General features: G+C 36.3%; 1 protein-coding gene across 1 annotated transcript; it reads left to right on the top strand.

Moving 5' to 3' along the window:
- The first annotated feature begins 500 nt into the window (after nucleotides 1-500).
- Nucleotides 501-18,104, top strand: LOC139120265 (cytochrome P450 10-like). Its single transcript, XM_070684582.1, has 8 exons — nucleotides 501-1,036; nucleotides 11,744-11,937; nucleotides 12,537-12,740; nucleotides 12,892-13,067; nucleotides 13,481-13,647; nucleotides 14,578-14,656; nucleotides 17,013-17,219; nucleotides 17,925-18,104. Exons 1-8 carry the CDS (start codon nucleotides 573-575, stop codon nucleotides 18,048-18,050), a joined length of 1,617 nt encoding a protein of 538 aa, XP_070540683.1. The 5' UTR covers nucleotides 501-572; the 3' UTR covers nucleotides 18,051-18,104.
- The last annotated feature ends 3,316 nt before the right edge of the window (nucleotides 18,105-21,420 follow it).

Below are 21,420 nucleotides of genomic sequence, written 5' to 3' on the forward strand. Positions count from 1 at the left end.
AATATGCGGGCCTGTGATAGTTGGGGGGACTTGAAAAATTTTGATCATATAGAGGGGGCATCTGAAAAAAAAGATTTTAATCGCGATTCCTCCAGCCCCCCTTATCATTATTTGTAAACGCAGCCTTATGGAGGAAATCGTTTGCTACAGGAAGATTGACCATAGCTCGTTTAACATGAGAAGGTTCTTTGGAATGCACAATGTCGCAGAACTGGATTACAATATGGAACAATAAGCAGAGCGATCAATTCTGCGAATGGAAAGGTTTGTAGGTATTTTGGAATATTAAGATTGTTGATAGATGTCGTATAGGATGCCGCATTTTGACAATATTCGGTCTGGCAATAATGACATCCTGCCATTGTCACTTCACTAACGCATGTTTTAAAGTCGGGCGCTGTTGGACAAACTCCCCCGGGCCTCGAAACGTACCACACGGTGAAACCACTATCGATGCAATCACGTACAATAAAGACAGAGTTCAAAGTTCAACTTGAAGGGTAAGAGACTTCAGCCTCTCTATGCCAGTATCACATCGACTGTGGTTCTCTACAATAAGGTGACTTGGTACAATGGCAATGACATCGTCTTCGATGAGAGTTTATTCATTTTCGTTTACTAAACGAATCCAAACTCGTTGCCAGTCCCAGAGCTCACTATTCACTTTGTCTGCCAGAAGATCGACGACAGTAGCACAGCATGCAGATAATGGTGATGACAGACTGCAGTTGGTCAATGAGGTCAAAGTCAAACCGTTTGACGCAATTCCTGGACAACAAGGCAAGCTTGCTACCTACATCAATGTGTTTCGCAATGGTGGTCTAGCGAGGCTTGATAAATACTTCACATGGCGTCGAAACACCTTAGGTCCTGTTTGGAAAGAAAGTATCGGAGTTATCTCTGGAGTTGTGGTAGCCGATCCTAGCGCAACCGAAGCTGTTGTTCGTGCCGAGGGAAAATATCCCCGTCGCCTGCCGCTGGAACCTTGGTTACTCTACAGAAAAATGGGAGGATATTCGCTTGGTGTCTTTCTAGCGTAAGTTTATCATATATGTGTTTATATCTGTAGGTCTACATGATTTGTTTTTAAAACACATAACCCATGTGCTGAGAGCCAATAGCTAGTCGTTGTTGAAAGGGGTCGTGCAATGTTGTGTCCCGTGTGGGTTTGACTGCCTTACGTCAATCTGTACAAAGGTTACATTACGTAATGTAACCTGTACAAAGGTTACATAACGTAATGTTTTGGTTGAGAGCTTGTCAATACATCGTGCAGTAAGCAGAGTTAGGTGCGGAATTGTGTCTTTTCCTGAAAGCCATTTCTAAACTACGTGTATTCCCTATGGGAGCTAAACTAGCTAAAAACGATAAACACGGCAAAAAAACGATAATTATCACTTTCTAAATAGCGCTCAAAGTTTAGAAATTAGCTGTAGTTTAGAAAGTTTAGAAAGTCAGGCCTTAGGTTGAAATTTTTTTTCCAAGGATATATCGGATAAAAACGATAATTATCACTTTCTAAATAGCGTTCTAAGTTTAGAAAATAGCTGAAGTTTAGAAAGTCGGGCCTTAGGTTGGAAATTTTTTCCAAGGATATATCGGATAAAAACGATAATTATCACTTTCTAAATAGCGCTCAAAGTTTAGAAATTAGCTGTAGTTTATAAAGTTTAGAAAGTCGGGCCCTGGGTTAAAAAATTTTTTCCAAGGATATATCGGATAAAAACGATAATTATCACTTTCTAAATAGCGTTCTAAGTTTAGAAATTAGCTGAAGTTTAGAAAGTCGGGCCTTAGGTTGAAATTTTTTTCCAAGGATATATCGGATAAAAACGATAATTATCGCTTTCTAAATAGCGTTCTAAGTTTAGAAATTAGCTGAAGTTTAGAAAGTCGGGCCTTAGGTTGAAAATTTTTTCCAAGGATATATCGGATAAAAACGATAATTATCACTTTCTAAATAGCGTTCTAAGTTTAGAAAAAAGCTGTAGTTTAGAAAGTTTAGAAAGTCTGGCCCTAGGTTGAAAATTGTTTTCCAAGGATATATCGGATAAAAACGATAATTATCACTTTCTAAATAGCGCTCAAAGTTTAGAAATTAGCTGTAGTTTATAAAGTTTAGAAAGTCGGTCCTCAGGTTAAAAAAAATTTTCCAAGGATATATCGGATAAAAACGATAATTATCACTTTCTAAATAGCGTTCTAAGTTTAGAAATTAGCTGAAGTTTAGAAAGTCGGGCCTTAGGTTGAAAATTTTTTCCAAGGATATATCGGATAAAAACGATAATTATCACTTTCTAAATAGCGTTCTAAGTTTAGAAATTAGCTGAAGTTTAGAAAGTCGGGCCTAAGGTTGAAATTTTTTTCCAGGATATATCGGATAAAAACGATAATTATCACTTTCTAAATAGCGTTCTAAGTTTAGAAAATAGCTGTAGTTTAGAAAGTCGGGCTTGGAGTGGAAAAAGTTTCCCCAAGGATATATCGGATAAAAACGATAATTATCACTTTCTAAATAGCGCTCAAAGTTTAGAAATTAGCTGTAGTTTATAAAGTTTAGAAAGTCGGGCCCCTGGTTAAAAAAATTTTTCCAAGGATATATCGGATAAAAACGATAATTATCACTTTCTAAATAGCGTTCTAAGTTTAGAAATTAGCTGAAGTTTAGAAAGTCGGGCCTTAGGTTGAATTTTTTTCCAAGGATATATCGGATAAAAACGATAATTATCACTTTCTAAATAGCGTTCTAAGTTTAGAAATTAGCTGAAGTTTAGAAAGTCGGGCCTTAGGTTGAAATTTTTTTTCCAAGGATATATCGGATAAAAACGATAATTATCACTTTCTAAATAGCGTTCTAAGTTTAGAAATTAGCTGAAGTTTATAAAGTCGGGCCTTAGGTTGAAAATTTTTTCCAAGGATATATCGGATAAAAACGATAATTATCACTTTCTAAATAGCGCTCAAAGTTTAGAAATTAGCTGTAGTTTATAAAGTTTAGAAAGTCGGGCTCCAGGTTAAAAAAAATTTTCCAAGGATATATCGGATAAAAACGATAATTATCACTTTCTAAATAGCGTTCTAAGTTTAGAAATTAGCTGAAGTTTAGAAAGTCGGGCCTTAGGTTGAAAATTTTTTCCAAGGATATATCGGATAAAAACGATAATTATCACTTTCTAAATAGCGTTCTAAGTTTAGAAAAAAGCTGTAGTTTAGAAAGTTTAGAAAGTCTGGCCCTAGGTTGAAAATTTTTTTCCAAGGATATATCGGATAAAAACGATAATTATCACTTTCTAAATAGCGTTCTAAGTTTAGAAATTAGCTGAAGTTTAGAAAGTCGGGCCTTAGGTTGAAAATTTTTTCCAAGGATATATCGGATAAAAACGATAATTATCACTTTCTAAATAGCGTTCTAAGTTTAGAAAAAAGCTGTAGTTTAGAAAGTTTAGAAAGTCTGGCCCTAGGTTGAAAATTTTTTTCCAAGGATATATCGGATAAAAACGATAATTATCACTTTCTAAATAGCGTTCTAAGTTTAGAAATTAGCTGAAGTTTAGAAAGTCGGGCCTTAGGTTGAAATTTTTTCCAAGGATATATCGGATAAAAACGATAATTATCACTTTCTAAATAGCGTTCTAAGTTTAGAAATTAGCTGAAGTTTAGAAAGTCGGGCCTTAGGTTGAATTTTTTCCCAAGGATTTTCGGATAAAAACGATAATTATCACTTTCTAAATAGCGCTCAAAATTTAGAAATTAGCTGAAGTTTATAAAGTTTAGAAAGTCGGGCCTCAGGTTAAAAAAAATTTTTCCAAGGATATATCGGATAAAAACGATAATTATCACTTTCTAAATAGCGTTCTAAGTTTAGAAATTAGCTGTAGTTTAGAAAGTCGGGCCTTAGGTTGAAAATTTTTTCCAAGGATATATCGGATAAAAACGATAATTATCACATTCTAAATAGCGCTCAAAGTTTAGAAATTAGCTGTAGTTTTTAAAGTTTAGAAAGTCGGGCCCCAGGTTAAAAAAATTTTCCAAGGATATATCGGATAAAACGATAATTATCACTTTCTAAATAGCGTTCTAAGTTTAGAAATTAGCTGAAGTTTATAAAGTCGGGCCTTAGGTTGAAATTTTTTTTCCAAGGATATATCGGATAAAAACGATAATTATCACTTTCTAAATAGCGTTCTAAGTTTAGAAATTAGCTGAAGTTTAGAAAGTCGGGCCTTAGGTTGAAATTTTTTCTCCAAGGATATATCGGATAAAAACGATAATTATCACTTTCTAAATAGCGTTCTAAGTTTAGAAATTAGCTGAAGTTTAGAAAGTCGGGCCTTAGGTTGAAAATTTTTTCCAAGGATATATCGGATAAAAACGATAATTATCACTTTCTAAATAGCGCTCAAAGTTTAGAAATTAGCTGTAGTTTATAAAGTTTAGAAAGTCGGGCCTCAGGTTAAAAAAAATTTCCAAGGATATATCGGATAAAAACGATAATTATCACTTTCTAAATAGCGTTCTAAGTTTAGAAATTAGCTGTAGTTTAGAAAGTCGGGCCTTAGGTTGAAAATTTTTTCCAAGGATATATCGGATAAAAACGATAATTATCACTTTCTAAATAGCGCTCAAAGTTTAGAAATTAGCTGTAGTTTATAAATTTTAGAAAGTCGGGCCCCAGGTTAAAAAAAATTTCCAAGGATATATCGGATAAAAACGATAATTATCACTTTCTAAATAGCGTTCTAAGTTAGAAATTAGCTGAAGTTTAGAAAGTCGGGGCTTAGGTTGAAATTTTTTTCCAAGGATATATCGGATAAAAACGATAATTATCACTTTCTAAATAGCGTTCTAAGTTTAGAAATTAGCTGAAGTTTAGAAAGTCGGGCCTTAGGTTGAAATTTTTTCTCCAAGGATATATCGGATAAAAACGATAATTATCACTTTCTAAATAGCGTTCTAAGTTTAGAAATTAGCTGTAGTTTAGAAAGTCGGGCCTTAGGTTGAAAATTTTTTCCAAGGATATATCGGATAAAACGATAATTATCACTTTCTAAATAGCGCTCAAAGTTTAGAAATTAGCTGTAGTTTATAAAGTTTAGAAAGTCGGGCTCCAGGTAAAAAAAATTTTCCAAGGATATATCGGATAAAAACGATAATTATCACTTTCTAAATAGCGTTCTAAGTTTAGAAATTAGCTGAAGTTTAGAAAGTCGGGCCTTAGGTTGAAAATTTTTTCCAAGGATATATCGGATAAAAACGATAATTATCACTTTCTAAATAGCGTTCTAAGTTTAGAAATTAGCTGAAGTTTAGAAAGTCGGGCCTTAGGTTGAATTTTTTTTCCAAGGATATATCGGATAAAAACGATAATTATCACTTTCTAAATAGCGCTCAAAGTTTAGAAATTAGCTGTAGTTTATAAAGTTTAGAAAGTCGGGCCTCAGGTTAAAAAAATTTTTCCAAGGATATATCGGATAAAAACGATAATTATCACTTTCTAAATAGCGTTCTAAGTTTAGAAATTAGCTGTAGTTTAGAAAGTCGGGCCTTAGGTTGAAAATTTTTTCCAGGATATATCGGATAAAAACGATAATTATCACTTTCTAAATAGCGCTCAAAGTTTAGAAATTAGCCGTAGTTTATAAAGTTTAGAAAGTCGGGCCCCAGGTTGAAAATTTTTTCCAAGGATATATCGGATAAAAACGATAATTATCACTTTCTAAATAGCGTTCTAAGTTTAGAAATTAGCTGAAGTTTAGAAAGTCGGGCCTTAGGTTGAAAATTTTTCCAAGGATATATCGGATAAAAACGATAATTATCACTTTCTAAATAGCGCTCAAAGTTTTGAAATTAGCTGTAGTTTATAAAGTTTAGAAAGTTGGGCCCCAGGTTAAAAAAATTTTCCAAGGATATATCGGATAAAAACGATAATTATCACTTTCTAAATAGCGTTCTAAGTTTAGAAATTAGCTGAAGTTTAGAAAGTCGGGCCTTAGGTTGAAAATTTTTTCCAAGGATATATCGGATAAAAACGATAATTATCACTTTCTAAATAGCGCTCAAAGTTTAGAAATTAGCTGTAGTTTATAAAGTTTAGAAAGTCGGGCCTCAGGTTAAAAAAATTTTCCAAGGATATATCGGATAAAAACGATAATTATCACTTTCTAAATAGCGTTCTAAGTTTAGAAATTAGCTGAAGTTTAGAAAGTCGGGCCTTAGGTTGAAAATTTTTTCCAAGGATATATCGGATAAAAACGATAATTATCACATTCTAAATAGCGCTCAAAGTTTAGAAATTAGCTGTAGTTTATAAAGTTTAGAAAGTCGGGCCTCAGGTTAAAAAAAATTTTCCAAGGATATATCGGATAAAAACGATAATTATCACTTTCTAAATAGCGTTCTAAGTTTAGAAATTAGCTGAAGTTTAGAAAGTCGGGCCTTAGGTTGAAAATTTTTTCCAAGGATATATCGGATAAAAACGATAATTATCACTTTCTAAATAGCGCTCAAAGTTTAGAAATTAGCTGTAGTTTATAAAGTTTAGAAAGTCGGGCCTCAGGTTAAAAAAAATTTTCCAAGGATATATCGGATAAAAACGATAATTATCACTTTCTAAATAGCGTTCTAAGTTTAGAAATTAGCTGAAGTTTAGAAAGTCGGGCCTAAGGTTGAAATTTTTTTCCAGGATATATCGGATAAAAACGATAATTATCACTTTCTAAATAGCGTTCTAAGTTTAGAAATTAGCTGTAGTTTAGAAAGTCGGGCTTGGAGTGGAAAAAGTTTCCCAAGGATATATCGGATAAAAACGATAATTATCACTTTCTAAATAGCGCTCAAAGTTTAGAAATTAGCTGTAGTTTATAAAGTTTAGAAAGTCGGGCCCCAGGTTAAAAAAATTTTTCCAAGGATATATCGGATAAAAACGATAATTATCACCTTCTAAATAGCGTTCTAAGTTTAGAAATTAGCTGAAGTTTAGAAAGTCGGGCCTTAGGTTGGAAATTTTTTTTCCAAGGATATATCGGATAAAAACGATAATTATCACTTTTAAATAGCGTTCTAAGTTTAGAAATTAGCTGAAGTTTAGAAAGTCGGGCCTTAGGTTGAAATTTTTTTCCAAGGATATATCGGATAAAACGATAATTATCGCTTTCTAAATAGCGTTCTAAGTTTAGAAATTAGCTGTAGTTTATGATATGTTTGATGAAAACGTTGGTTCAGCATTTGGTTTTAAATGTGTATTTTTTCCCATTGTTTCAAGGGAAAATGTGTGAGCTTGTAGAGTAGTCTCGTAGAACCAGGAAAATACTATTAGTTTCCCAAAGAAGTAATTTTTAAAATGCGAAGCTCAAATATGACTTATCCAATAGACCACCGAGATAGTCTACTTCCGATAAAATTTACCATTGGGCAAGAAGTTTAAAGTTACTAAGTAGGGAAATATGACAGTGAGTAAGCACAAACACAATTTGTGAGGAGTAATTGTAAATATTTGTTTTGTCCCTCAAAAACAAAGTCTGTCGAATAACCACCCGGCTATTGCTTATGACAAATAAACCAGTTGTGTGTCTTGAAGACAAATGTAAATACCGTAAAAGTAACCAGACTGCCACAGTTCAAATGACCAAGGTGTGTTGGGATTATCTTAGTTCCACGACAGGAGCAGATTAAGTAATGATGCAAATTAATGCTAATGGCCTTATCAAACGTGTTGCCCCTGTGGTTGCCATCACCTGGCAGCTGCGTGCTCGCAGTAAAATATGGCGTCATTAAGAAATCCGGGCCTGAAGTGAAACTTTTTTCCAGAATAAATCGGATGAAAATCTGCGAGCTTGTAGCAGCATTATTGTAGAACCAGGAAAATACTATCAGTTTTCCCCTGAAGTAAGTTTTACAATCGAAATCTCAAATGTGATGCCCGAGATACTATACCTTCTGCTCATTGCATTAGGCAAGAAGTATAATGTTACGAAGTAGAGAAATATGACAGTGAGTCAGCTTAAACCAAATTTGTGAAGAAAAATTGTAAATGTTTGTTTTTCAAGGTCTGTCAAGCAACCTCCCGGCTAGTGTATATTGCAAATAAACCAGCTGTGTGACGTGAAGACGAATGTAAATAAAAGTGACCATATTGCCAAACTTAAATGACCAAGGTGTGTTGAGATTATGTTTGTCCACAACGATCGCGTCCATTTGTGCTGATTAATGGAAATTTATGCTAATGGTCTTATCAAATGTGTTGCCGCGGCCAGGCCGCCATCTTCCAGCTGCGTGCTCACAGTAAAAGATTGAATCCTTCAGAGAATGGGGCCTGAAGTGAAAACAATTTTTCCTTGATATATCGGATAAAAACGATTATTATCGCTTTCTAAATAGCGTTCTAAGTTTAGAAAATAGCTGTAGTTTAGAGAGTCGGGTTGGAGTGGAAAAAGTTTTCCAAGATTATATCGGATAAAAACGATAATTATCGCTTTCTAAATAGCGTTCTAAGTTTAGAAATTAGCTGTAGTTTAGAAAGTCGGAGTCAGTGAAAACATTTTCGAAGGATATATCGGATAAAAACGTTGGTACACCATTTCTGTTGTCATCTGTATATGCCCTAGTGTTTCAAGGGGAAAAGTGTGAGCTTGTAGGAGCAGTCTTGTAGAACCTGGAAAATACTATCAGTTTTCCCCAGAAGCAAGTTCTAAAAGCCAAAGCTGAAATGTGACTTGTCCAATAGACCGACGAGATAGTACCTCCAAATTAATGCATTGGCCCTATCAAAAGTGTTGCCGGCCAGGCTGCCATCTCCAGGCTGCGTGCTCACAGTGAAATGTGGAGTGCGTGAGATGAAGTCCCGCAAACTTTTCCAAGAATATGTCGGAAAAAAGGCTGATACAACGTTTCTGTTGTCATCTGTATATTCCCAAGTGTTTTTATTAAAGTAAAAAGTGTGAGTATGTAGAGTTTCTTGTAGAACCCGGAAAATACTATCCGTTTCCCCCAGAAGTAAGTTTTAAATCCAAAGCTCAAATGAGCTTGTCCAATAAACCAAAAATGGAACAATACTACCACAGTTCTAATGACCAAGGTGTGTTCAATTACGATCGCGCGCGTCAAGTTAATGCTAATGAGGCATTGATAAGGCTATTAGCATTAATTTGCACTACAATGGACACGATTGTCGTGGAACTATCTGACCCTCTTCTTGTCTGTGTCTGAACACACCTTGGTCATGCGAATTGTGGCAGTATGGTTATTTACATTCGTCTTCACGTCACACATCTGGTTTATTTGTCATTAACACTAGCGGTGGCTATTTGACAGTCTTTGTTTTTGACGGTCAAAGAATAAACATTCACAATTTTTCGTCATCGCTCACTCAGAGCCACATTTCTCTACTTCATGACATTCAATTCTTGCCCGTTGCAATGGTCAATTCAATAAGGGGTGCTTTTCTCGCGAGTTTATGGAAAAAAACATTTGAGCTTTGGATTTGCCGCTTGGCAAAACTGATACAGTATTTTCCTGATTCTATCCGACATATCCTCGAACAAATTTTTTTCACCCAAGGCCCGATTTTCTAAACTTCAGCTAATTTCTAAACTTAGAACGCTATTTAGAAAGTGATAATTATCGTTTTTATCCGATATATCCTAGAACAAATTTTTTCAGCCAAGGCCCGACTTTCTAAACTTCAGCTAATTTCTAAACTTAGAACGCTATTTAGAAAGTGATAATTATCGTTTTTATCCGATATATCCTTGGAAGAAATTTTTCACCCAAGGCGCGACTTTCTAAACTTCAGCTAATTTCTAAACTTAGAACGCTATTTAGAAAGTGATAATTATCGTTTTTATCCGATATATCCTTGGGAAAAAATTTTAACCTAAGGCCCGACTTTCTAACTACAGCTAATTTCTAAACTTAGAACGCTATTTAGAAAGTGATAATTATCGTTTTTATCCGATATATCCTTGGAAAAAAATTTTCAACCTAAGGTCCGACTTTCTAAACTTCAGCTAAACTTCAGCTAATTTCTAAACTTAGAACGCTATTTAGAAAGTGATAATTATCGTTTTTATCCGATATATCCTTGGAAGAAATTTTTCACCCAAGGCCCGACTTTCTAAACTTCAGCTAATTTCTAAACTTAGAACGCTATTTAGAAAGTGATAATTATCGTTTTTATCCGATATATCCTTGGGAAAAAATTTTAACCTAAGGCCCGACTTTCTAAACTACAGCTAATTTCTAAACTTAGAACGCTATTTAGAAAGTGATAATTATCGTTTTTATCCGATATATCCTTGGAAAAAAATTTTCAACCTAAGGTCCGACTTTCTAAACTTCAGCTAAACTTCAGCTAATTTCTAAACTTAGAACGCTATTTAGAAAGTGATAATTATCGTTTTTATCCGATATATCCTTGGAAAAATGTTTTCACCCGAGGCCCGACTTTCTAAACTTCAGCTAATTTCTAAATTTAAAACGCTATTTAGAAAGCGATAATTATCGTTTCTGGCTAAACTTTCTAAGTTTAGATTTAGATTTAGACAATTCTAATTTAGCTTTCTAAACTTCCAGCTAAACTTTCTAAAAACGATAAAAACACAATTCCGCACCTTAATGGGAACTTGTCTAGGTACCGTCAGCTACTTCCATGTAAACTTCATTTAGAATTATAGGCTCTGCTTTAACTACTCAGTGATTCCAAAGTTAAACTAGTCTGCTCAGCAAACGACTGCATTACGGACTTTCACACAGTTAAGAAGCCTGACATAGAGCCGCCAAAGAAATTGGCCAATGAAAATAAGGTATCTACACTATTGGACTGTCTATACCTCTTCCCTACGATTTAAAGAATACAGCAATGTTTTACACTGACCCACACAAGGAGGGTTAAACTAACGATTATTCAAAGGGCGACCAGACAGCAGCTAGTGTCTAAACACATCTTGATGATTTAAGGCTGAAGCTTACGTCAAATACGCTTATACTTTTGACAAGAAATATTGATATCTGAGTCGTGTATTTTAGTGCAGTCCCATATTTTCAAATATTTTTAAATCTCAAATCGTTTTGTTAGTGGTGTCTAGGCCTCTCTGATGAGTCGAGTGGCAATCTTGAAGAAATCTGCCTTACGTGAAGTTTTGGAGTGGAAGTTTTTCTGCCTTCTTGAACTATGCAGAACAAGTGAGCATGAAAGTTCAGGCAGCTTTGGGAATCGACCGGCTAGACCAGTATCATATAAAATTTACATGTTCAAAATGTTTGTGAAGTTCCTTATTGAACTCAACGGTATGCTTTTCACTTGTTCATCAGGAATAGAGAAGAGACATACATGACATTGCAAAGGGTGGTGATTTGTTTGTGTTTCTCTGTCTGACTTGTGTGGAGTGGCCGTGGTGTGTTGTGTAACTGAGAGCATGTAGCTGATTAAAGATCTAAACAAGACCACATCAAGCTGCTGTGTTAATGTTGTAAAAATCACTGATACACGTCGATTAAAACAATACCTTGGCCAATTATGTTTTGCAGTTTGATCGAATTTGAGTGTATATCACCCGGAACCTATCTTCACTCTGCGTACTCATGAATCATTTGTCAGAAATGGTGTTTAGGTCCCTTTTTTCGTACCAACAATGATGCAGAGCAATATGTTTATTTGCAGTAATGCATCTTTGGGCCCTTCAGAAATTTTATGTTAGGTTACGGTGACCTTCTCTGTGTCCAATATTTTCTGTACTGATTTACACAGTGAAGGGGAGGACTGGCAGCGTCATCGTAGTGTTCTACTGAAGCCATTACTTCGACCCAAGGAAGTTGCATCACACACAGACACACTGAACGAAGTTTCTGATGATCTCATCGCCAAGATCCGTCGCGTACACGCAACGCCCGACAAGAGTTCCAGTACTATGGACGATGAATTGGCACGGTGGTCTATGGAAGGTAAAGACGAGCTTCGATTGATATCATTTGCTGTGTTAACATTTGCAATCCCTAATGTTTTGCTTCATTAAAATTCAACAACACGGTATTATTTGCTAATGGCATAAATAAAACTTGGTATTGTCAGGATACGAAAGCAACAGTAACATTGTCGTAGCTATAGACGAGTCAACGGAAGAAATAGAGCATGTTTGTTGACATCGTTCAATCAATCTTTTATTACTCAACACACACTGACAGAGAGTGTGGTATGGTACATTTCAGATGAAAGACTAACATGTCCAAAACTGACATCGTCCAGGATAACGTCGTAAGCGAAGTGTAATTCAGCTCTGATCGAAAGTTAGGAGATTAGAAGTATTTTTAAATTAGCACCCTCCCATGTTTACCCTTAAGTGGTGAGCCAGTTGGTTATTAATGCTTTCCAGGCTCATCTCAAATGTCAATAAACACCAGTCTTTACGTTACAGATGCAAGAAGTTGAGCTAATTGGGATGCTGCTGTTTCTGCTTCTGCTTCTGCTGCTGATGATGATGAATATAAGCGTCATGACATGAGTGTAGATACATTTATATCCACTCCTTTTCTCTCTTATACAGGTATGGCTGCAATATTGTTCAACAGGCGTCTGGGATTGTTATCAGATTCTGTTGATCCCATGTCAGAGGAGTTTATAAATGCCACTAAGGATTTCTTTCGATATTCAGAAGCCTTGTTCTTCTTGCCATTCAAACTGCAAGTGAAGTTGAATCTTCCAGCGTGGAAAGGTATAAGGCGGACGGCCAAGTCAATTTTTGATATCAGTAAGTCTGCATCATATTCTCCTTTAGTGTCTTTGACATACTTACACATGTTGATAGTCTGGTATCAACATACAATGCTATTGCTTGAAAGCCAAGCTATTTATTGTACATGGAAAACTTATCAGTGAAACGAGGGTGTTATTCTTTGCAGCTGAGTTCCACATAAAGGAGAGTATTGCCGCGAAGAAGAGTTCCAGCGATGACCCAAGCATCGATGATGATGGACACATACGTCATATCATTCCGTACATGAATGACAGTGGAAAACTCACAGACGGTGAAATACTGGCCAGTACAGCAGAGCTTTTTGGCGCAGCCGCTGATTCAGTAAGAAATTTGATCTATTCGTTCAGAAGCGTTCTGGACAATTGAGTTGTTCGAGGGGAGCTTAAAATGTTCAACTTTTTGTAAAGTAACTCCAGTTTCTGGTTTACAAAATACAATGCGAGAAATCATAATCATAGTACATCGGAATTTCTCATTTTGGTTCCACTGTATGATCCTAGTAAATATTTTCCGTATAACATTGAACGACGCGAAAGTGTGTGTTAATTTGAAACCTTATTATCATGATATTTTTGTTTTCTATGTGTCCAAATAAGTTGTGCACAGCTTTGCTTATATTAGCATAATATTTCACCAGTATAATACTGAATATGTTTTATGGATATCCGATCATATCAATATCTACGGAACCACATGAAATTATTGACACGGTTTTTTTAAATATTTCGGAAAAGACATCGAATACCATGGTATGGACCCTGGATTTATTGGCCTGGAACAGAAATGTCCAAGAAAAGCTGCACGAGGAAATTACTGGAGTGGTGAAGAAAGGAGATAAAATTACCCAGGAACACTTGAAACATTTGCATTATCTGAAGGCTGTCATCCGTGAGAGTATGAGGTAATTGTTTTAATATATTTGTCTCCGTCAAAATCGTTTTACGATTTTGTGTTTCATCTATGCCTTCTAAAATTTTTACTGTACTGCTCCAAAAACATTGATGATACTTGATCGGTGATTTTTCCATTTTTTTCCCCCCAAAAAAACCGTTTTATACTGACCAAAAACTAAAGGAAATTTAAGTTTTTGAAAATAACCGGTAGAAACGAGTACAGTGTATATGCTTTTTGGCGCACGTGGGTAATGACACGTCAACCTCCGTACTTTTGGAAAGGGTATTGTGTATCGATACAAAATGCATAACACGAATTTCAAAATGTAGATTTGATAGATAAATGTCGACCCTGAGAAACATTTTTGACTCACATTCTGTATTATGTATATATGCCAAAGAGAGCTTATATGGTATGTCGGTGGCGTATGTATGTATATATGTTAGTATGTATGTGTGTGTGCAGATGTATGTCCGTCCACATCAACGACGCCAAACCCGCAGCACCTACATATTCAAATCAATCTAAAGTCGAAATGTCCAACAGGCAGTTAAAGTGAAAACCGGTACGTAGACCATTAAAATATGCGAAAATGGAAAGGGCGCAAAAACGTCAGAATGCTACTTGATCTGTGAATGAACTAAGTTGTAGAAATGGTATAGTTCTTCACTAATTAACCCCATGCATTTCTCTTGTGATTTAATGCCTGGCCTGCGAACGCAAGAACTACTGAGATCAGATCATCTAGATACAGTAAACCTGTAAAGTATTCAAGTTTATAAGTTTTCGGTTTAGACTAAACATGCAACGGAAATTTATCAATGTCTATCAGACGTTCTAATATATAACGACGAAACCTGTCACTATTGTCTCTTAAAGTTGTGCATCATCTTGGAAACTAACCTGTCATCTTTGTCTCCTTTTCGTTGCCCAACAGGCTGTACTCTGTATTGCCTTTCTTCACCCGTATCCTCGCATCTGACGTTGTTCTCTGCGGCTATCACGTGCCAGCAGGAGTAAGTATGTATCATCATTATGAATGCTGCCCTGGCTTGTGAGGTGTGTTGACCTTTGTCCAATCGATTGTCTGGTGTGCTTAAATTTGATGGAATTGCCTGGTGTGTGAATATTTGGCCAAACGTTTGCCAGGTTTGTAAACATTTGGCCGATGGATTGTCAGGGGTGAACATTTAGCTAGTAGATTGCAAGGGGCTTGCACGTTTGGCAATGGATTGCGAAGGGCGTGCGTAATTGGTAGTGCGCGTGATGAATTTCATCACAAATAGAGAAAATTCAGATTCGAACTCATAACGTTCAGAAGCCAATCACAATGGAAAAAAACATCAAAGACAACACTTCTCGGCTAAATCCACGCCCTTAAAATGAGTTGATACAGTTCTTAGGTACTATACTGATACAGTTTTTAGCTACTCTAGAATATATAACTATTGAGATGGGTATCCATCATCATCCGGCGCCCGTCGTCAGTGTGTGTGTGTATGTATGTATGTATGTATGTATGTATGTATGTATGTATGTATGTATGTATGTATGTATGTATGTATGTATGTATGTATGTATGTATGTATGTATGTATGTATGTATGTATGTATGTATGTATGTATGTATGTCCGCTTGGAAGGATGTACTTACTGCTGTACTTACAGATTTGATATTTGTTGTGTAGATGCAAAATATGATTATTACAAACTTACTTTTTTATATTTTTGAAAATATGCAAATAGCACAAAAAGGCGTTTTTGGTAAAAAATCTTCTTCTTCATAACTGCTTGTCAGACAGCTTTGACATTTGGTATACAGGTCCCTACGGATGAACCAACTTAGATTTGTTCAAATTTTGATGAAATATACAAATTTGTATTTTTAAGGAATTTTTGTAGTCATTTTTGGTCAAAAATTTATTTCATCAAAACAGCTTGTCTGACAGCGTTGACATTTGGCATACAGGTTCATAGAAATGAACAAAATATGATATATTCAAATTATGATGAAATCTACAATTTTGTATTTTTAGGGCAATTTTTCGCTCATATTTGGTTTTGTATATAAATACCAAAAAGAGCTGATATAATGAGTCGGTGGCGTCCGTATGTCTGTATATTTGTGGGTATGTATGTGCGGATGTATGTCCGTCACACACAAAGGCTCCCATACCGCCAGAGCTACCATCTCAGTGTTTGGTGTACAGGTAGATGCAGGGGTTGAGATGTGAATTTGTTCAAACGAACACATCAGTGTCAAAAATGTGCAAATGAGGTAAGAAAAAGTGAAATCCTGCAAATGTGCAGGAGTGATGGCATGCCAGTAAGAAACAGGCCAACTCCACTGATCTTGAGTCATTTCCTGTCATTGTTTATGAACTGTCACATATTAACAGACCTGCTGAAACCATAGACAGTAGGGGGGGACCGTCTATACTCAAACTAAGAGGGGCTTGTTTCTGCTATACATGTTGCTAAAGTTGACCTCCAGTACCTAAAGTTTCAGACCTTAATTACTTTTGTCATTCTTGTTTTTCTGGTTTATATATTTCTTGTTGTTATTCTTGTTGTACTGTGCAGAAATCATTGTCATAACATCAACGTAGAATTTTCCTCCACTGAACAGATAGAAACAACATTTATTGTTGATCATTGGTACCCATACTGGTATATACCAATTCTGATCAAATTTGAGCGACACCGTATAATTGCGGTATTTTTGCCATTTATGGTCAAAAAAATCATTCCTCAAAAAGTACTCGTCTGATAGCTTTGATATTTGGTATATAGGTTCCTAGGGGTTGTCTCAGTGAAATCTTCAATTTTTGTATTTTTGGGTCAATTTTTGCCGTATTTGGTCAAAATCTTTGTTTCTCAAAAGTTACTCACCTGATAGCTTTTATATTTGGTATACAGGTTTCAAGGGTTTATCTTCATGTAATATATTGAAATTATGATGAAATCTTCAATTTTGTATTTTTGCAGCTAATTTTGCCATTTTTGGTCAGGCTGTCCTTTAAATGAGCTATCAAAGATATCCATCTTCTCCACCTTCGTCATCAATACATGCGTCACAAAAAGTTATTCTCTACATAACACAGCGGAGATCTGTCGACTGTTAGGTTACTTGTTTATTCAAAACTGCTGGTCAGACAGCTTTAATATTTGGTATACAGGTCCCTAGGATGACTTTAGTGAGATAATTTCATACATTCAGGAAACATTAATTTTTTGGTCCATATCTATAGTAGTTTCAGGGACATTGGTCCTTTGTTTTCTGACGGTGACCCCTCCACACTCTACATCGAGCTTTTTTATTGTTACCGTAACCACCTCTAAAATATGTATCCTTGTATATTTTGGGCCCTAGACTACCGTGATAGTCCATGTAGGACTGATGTCACGTGACCCACAATTCTTCGATAATCCGGACCAGTTTATTCCAGAAAGGTGGCTGAGATCAGACAAGCCCATACCACGACTCAATCAGTTTGCTGCCCTACCATTTGCCACGGGACCACGGCAGTGTATCGGTAGAAGACTAGCTGAACTTGAAATGCATCTTTGTGTAGCAAAGGTAAGATTGTTATAAAGATGCTGGCAGCCATTGTGTCAAAACTATGATTCTAGTTGTGCTATACTCATAGCCATAAGATTTCAGTGATCTGTACATTATAAGCTTCATCATGATGTTTTAAATGAACTTAAGTGTATGAGATATTTTGGAGAACAAAGATGATACTTTCAAATCTGTACGGACCCTATGAAAACAGAGACTTTTAACGAGGGCAACAGGGCCTACTTCGTCTTAAACTACATGCCACTTACTGATATATTAATTCATCGCAAGATATATTTGAGTTCTCTAATGGTCAAAGCTAAGTGGAATGTTTATCTTAAGAATGGTTTAATGTGTAAATATATGCTAAATAACATAAAACCGCTGAATTTTACAGCTCTCTGTTCTTCAAACTTTCGCTCATATATGAATGAACAATTTTGATCAATAATACATTATGCTCAAAATTTTGAAAGTCGCACTGAACTTGTCATCAGTCTGCAAATAATAGGTACCAAAATGTTGTCATGTGAAAAATATTTTCTTTTAAAAATAAAACTATTTGTTCTTTTATCTGCGTTTATAAAGACCAAACAACCTGTCATTGGGCGAAATATCAATGAGAACCTTGCTGGCAGCAAATAAATCTGTGTCACCCACACCACCTGATCCGTTACACCTTGTTCTTTACAAAAAAGTGCAAACATAACTTCTCCTTTACAGATTGTACAAAATTTCATATTGGAGCCAAACAGTGACAGCCCACTGAAGCCAAGAATGAGGCTTATTCTGGCGGGTGACAAACCTTTGAACGTGAAGTTTGTGGAGCGTCAACAAAAGAGCATTTGATAATGTGCATCGTATCGTGACGTGCATGTGTCCAATTTTGCAAAATAAAAGACATTCTCGTAATATATATATAATATATATATATATATATATATATATATATATATATATATATATATATATATATATCGGATGAATAAATTTGCACACGTCTACTGATCTGGTTGTATATTTTCTGTTTATTCTGTTGGTAATTTTGACACAACGTTTCGTCCTAAAAGTAGGACTTCATCAGGTTGAAGATGTCTACAAAAGGAGAATACAGACAAATACAGAACAATGTAAGGCTAGTGTTGATCTTCATTAAATGCTGAACGGACTTTATAGGCTGAGTAAATTAGAAAGTTACAAAAGATATAGGGTATGACAATTCTTACCGTTTATGTGTGGCGCAGATGGAAAGTGGCAATATATATATATATATATATATATATATATATATATATATATATATATATATATATATATATATATATATATATATATATATATATATTTATTACATGCCTCGTATATTGAACGTCGCGCGCTCCATAGGATTCAATGGTAACTCGTCGATGACGTCGCGGGCCGCATGGTCATCATTGGACTGAAAGTGAACCGGAACTATTTTCAACTTGACAACTTTTTTATGTAAAAATGTCGAAATTTCATTTTTGCACAGGAAATCCGGTTGTGGGAAAATTTTGCAGAAAAAAATTAAACGCATAACAGTTGTTTAAATATATCATTGCGCCATTCGATGATAAATCGTTCCATTGTTAACGGATTTTCGTCTAAGATGGAAATGAAGCATAGGATTATCATTTGCCAATAAATCTAAATATTTTGAGTGAAAACTGTGTAAGAAAGGAATGTAATAAAAAACATACGCAGGAGACCATTTGCCCTCCTTACGTCGGACAAATGGTCACCTGCCCTCGGGCACATAGTCCCATGTTTGGGCTAATATATATATTTATTACACCTCACTCATTCAGCGTGCACTGCCATTGGTTAAACACGACTCACGTGACATGTAAAAGAACGTGATGATGCCCTCTGCGAACGTGATGATGCCCTCCTCTGCGAACTTGATGATGCCCTCTGCATTTGATATTACATGGATGACGTCAGTTACATACTGTGCAACCTTTCTGCGCGTAACAAATTGTCGTTCGCTTGTAGGCCTACTTGCAGTCGGCAACTATGGCTGCGAAACGTCATGCAGAGCTGTCACCGGCACAGTTAGACGATATTTGACTCAAGTAAACAGCAAACGAACGAAAATAGCAACAAGGAATGCAATTTCTGTGTTCAGCGACTATGCAAGCAACAAATTTGGATACGCCAACGAGGAGATCGGCAAACTTTCAGCGGCAACCTTAGACTTGGCACTGACAACATTTTACGCTGAGGTCCGGACTCATGCAGAAAGGCGAACTGTACTCGAAGAAGTTTGTTCGGTGTAATAAAAATAATAACACATGAGAGCTAGGGCAAGATCACGATTTTTGCCTGCCCTCGGGCTGGTGGTCATGATCGAAATATTGATGATGCCCGGGCATCTTCGCCATTTCGATCATGACCACCATCCCTTGGGCAGGCAATAAATCGTGATCTTGCCCTCGCTCTCATGTGTTATTATTTAAATGTAAGCAACTCAAGAGCCAGGGCAAGGGAAACGTTGTTCACAAACCAGCTATACTGCCCGGTGATCTCGCTAAGATAGCCACGTACTTCAGTAGCTCAAACTCGGACGCAAAAGTACTGCTGCACAAGGTATGGTTCAACATAATGTTGTATTTTTGTCGTCGTGGTAGGGAGGGACAACGTGATCTCCGTGCAGAAAACTTCGAGATAAAGACGGACGATTGCGGCAATAAGTATGTAATCCAAGTTGGTAGCGAAGTAACAAAAAATCACCAGTGCGACGACGATGGTGTATCGGGCGGTGTGATGTATGCCAATAATTCACCTCAGTGTCCCGTTCTTGCCTTCGAACTGTACCGTTCAAAGATGAATCGTCGTTGTGATGCCTTATTTCAAAGACCTCGTGATAACTACAACACCGAGATGCTGTATGGTTCGACAATAAACCCATAAGCAAGAAACACCTTGTCAACGATGATGGCAAGCATATCTACAGCAGCAGAATTGAGTCAACGCTATACCAACCATAGTATCCGGGCGACATCAATCACACTTCTGAGTGAAGCAGGCTTCAACAATAGGCACATCATGAGCGTTAGCCGTCATCGAAACGAAGGCAGCATCAGTTCGTATGTCAGAGATACATCGATCCAGCAAAAGAAGCAAATGGCGGAAACGTTATCATCTGCAATTGACACGACCGGCCAAGTTTCCATCAGCGAAAACTACACTCAGAGTTCATCCGTCCCGACTGCATCTGCTACTGCTAGCCATCTTCAACACAACCGCATGCCGTTATCATCCGTCACTTCTCAACCTGTGTCTGGTCAACAGTCCCAACCAAACATAAACATTGATGTTCCAAAATCTGCTGCAGCGTCTCTTTTCGCGGGTGCCATGATCACTGGCGGAAATTTTCACATTTTCCTTGGACAGCAACAGTAAATGCTGGAACGAGTTCTCCTTTTCGTAGTTGTCCATTTGGACATTTAAAATATTTTCGGAAACCAAAGATTCAAATTAAATAATTTGAATTTCTACATAAATTATATTTTGATTGAAATTAATGAATTCCCCAATGTTGAATGTTCAAACTGTTTTCTGCTGTTCAAATTAGGCCTACAAGAGAAATGCGCCTAAAAGTGTTCCTAAGTGAGTTGTAAATGTTTAAAAGTTCACTCACTTTTAGTTTGTCGGATGTTTGATCGAATATTTATTAGCCATTAAATTAATTAGTGATTTGAATCCATTTTTGTTGTGTGAGTGTCGTTATTTGGTGTGAATCTTCGGTGTAATAAAATAAATAACACATGATAGCGAGGGCAATATCACAATTTGTTGCCTGCCCTCGGGCTGGTGCTCATGACCGGAATATTGATGATGCCCTCGCCTTCGGCTCGGGCATCATCAATATTCCGGTCATGAGCACCATCCCTTGGGCAGGCAACAAATTGTGATATTGCCCTCGCAATCATGTGTTATTATTTAACTATATCGTTAAGACTTCAAATTTCTTAATCAACCAAGAGTTTTATCTATGTTGTATCGACGACCTAATGGCTTATGTATAGGATAAAGCCCGAATACGAGCACTCTTCTCAGACATCATCTGACTTTAGGCAAATGATGAATCCGAGCATGAGGATAGAATCCTGTGTATAGAGACTATCACTTGTTTAAAATTTATGTTATGTACGTTTTACGGTAACTGTCCTGTTGTTAATATAGCAATTTTAGG

The sequence above is a fragment of the Ptychodera flava genome, chromosome 1 (assembly GCF_041260155.1).
Source record: "Ptychodera flava strain L36383 chromosome 1, AS_Pfla_20210202, whole genome shotgun sequence".
Classification (NCBI taxonomy): Eukaryota; Metazoa; Hemichordata; class Enteropneusta; family Ptychoderidae; genus Ptychodera; species Ptychodera flava.

Bases quoted from the DNA above. Each gene is read 5' to 3' on its own strand.
- LOC139120265 (XM_070684582.1), top strand. From the start codon at position 573: ATGGCAATGACATCGTCTTCGATGAGAGTTTATTCATTTTCGTTTACT. The intron at 1,037-11,743 runs GTAAGTTTATCA...TGATTTACACAG, and splicing joins TCGCTTGGTGTCTTTCTAGC to TGAAGGGGAGGACTGGCAGC. The intron at 11,938-12,536 runs GTAAAGACGAGC...TCTCTTATACAG, and splicing joins GGCACGGTGGTCTATGGAAG to GTATGGCTGCAATATTGTTC.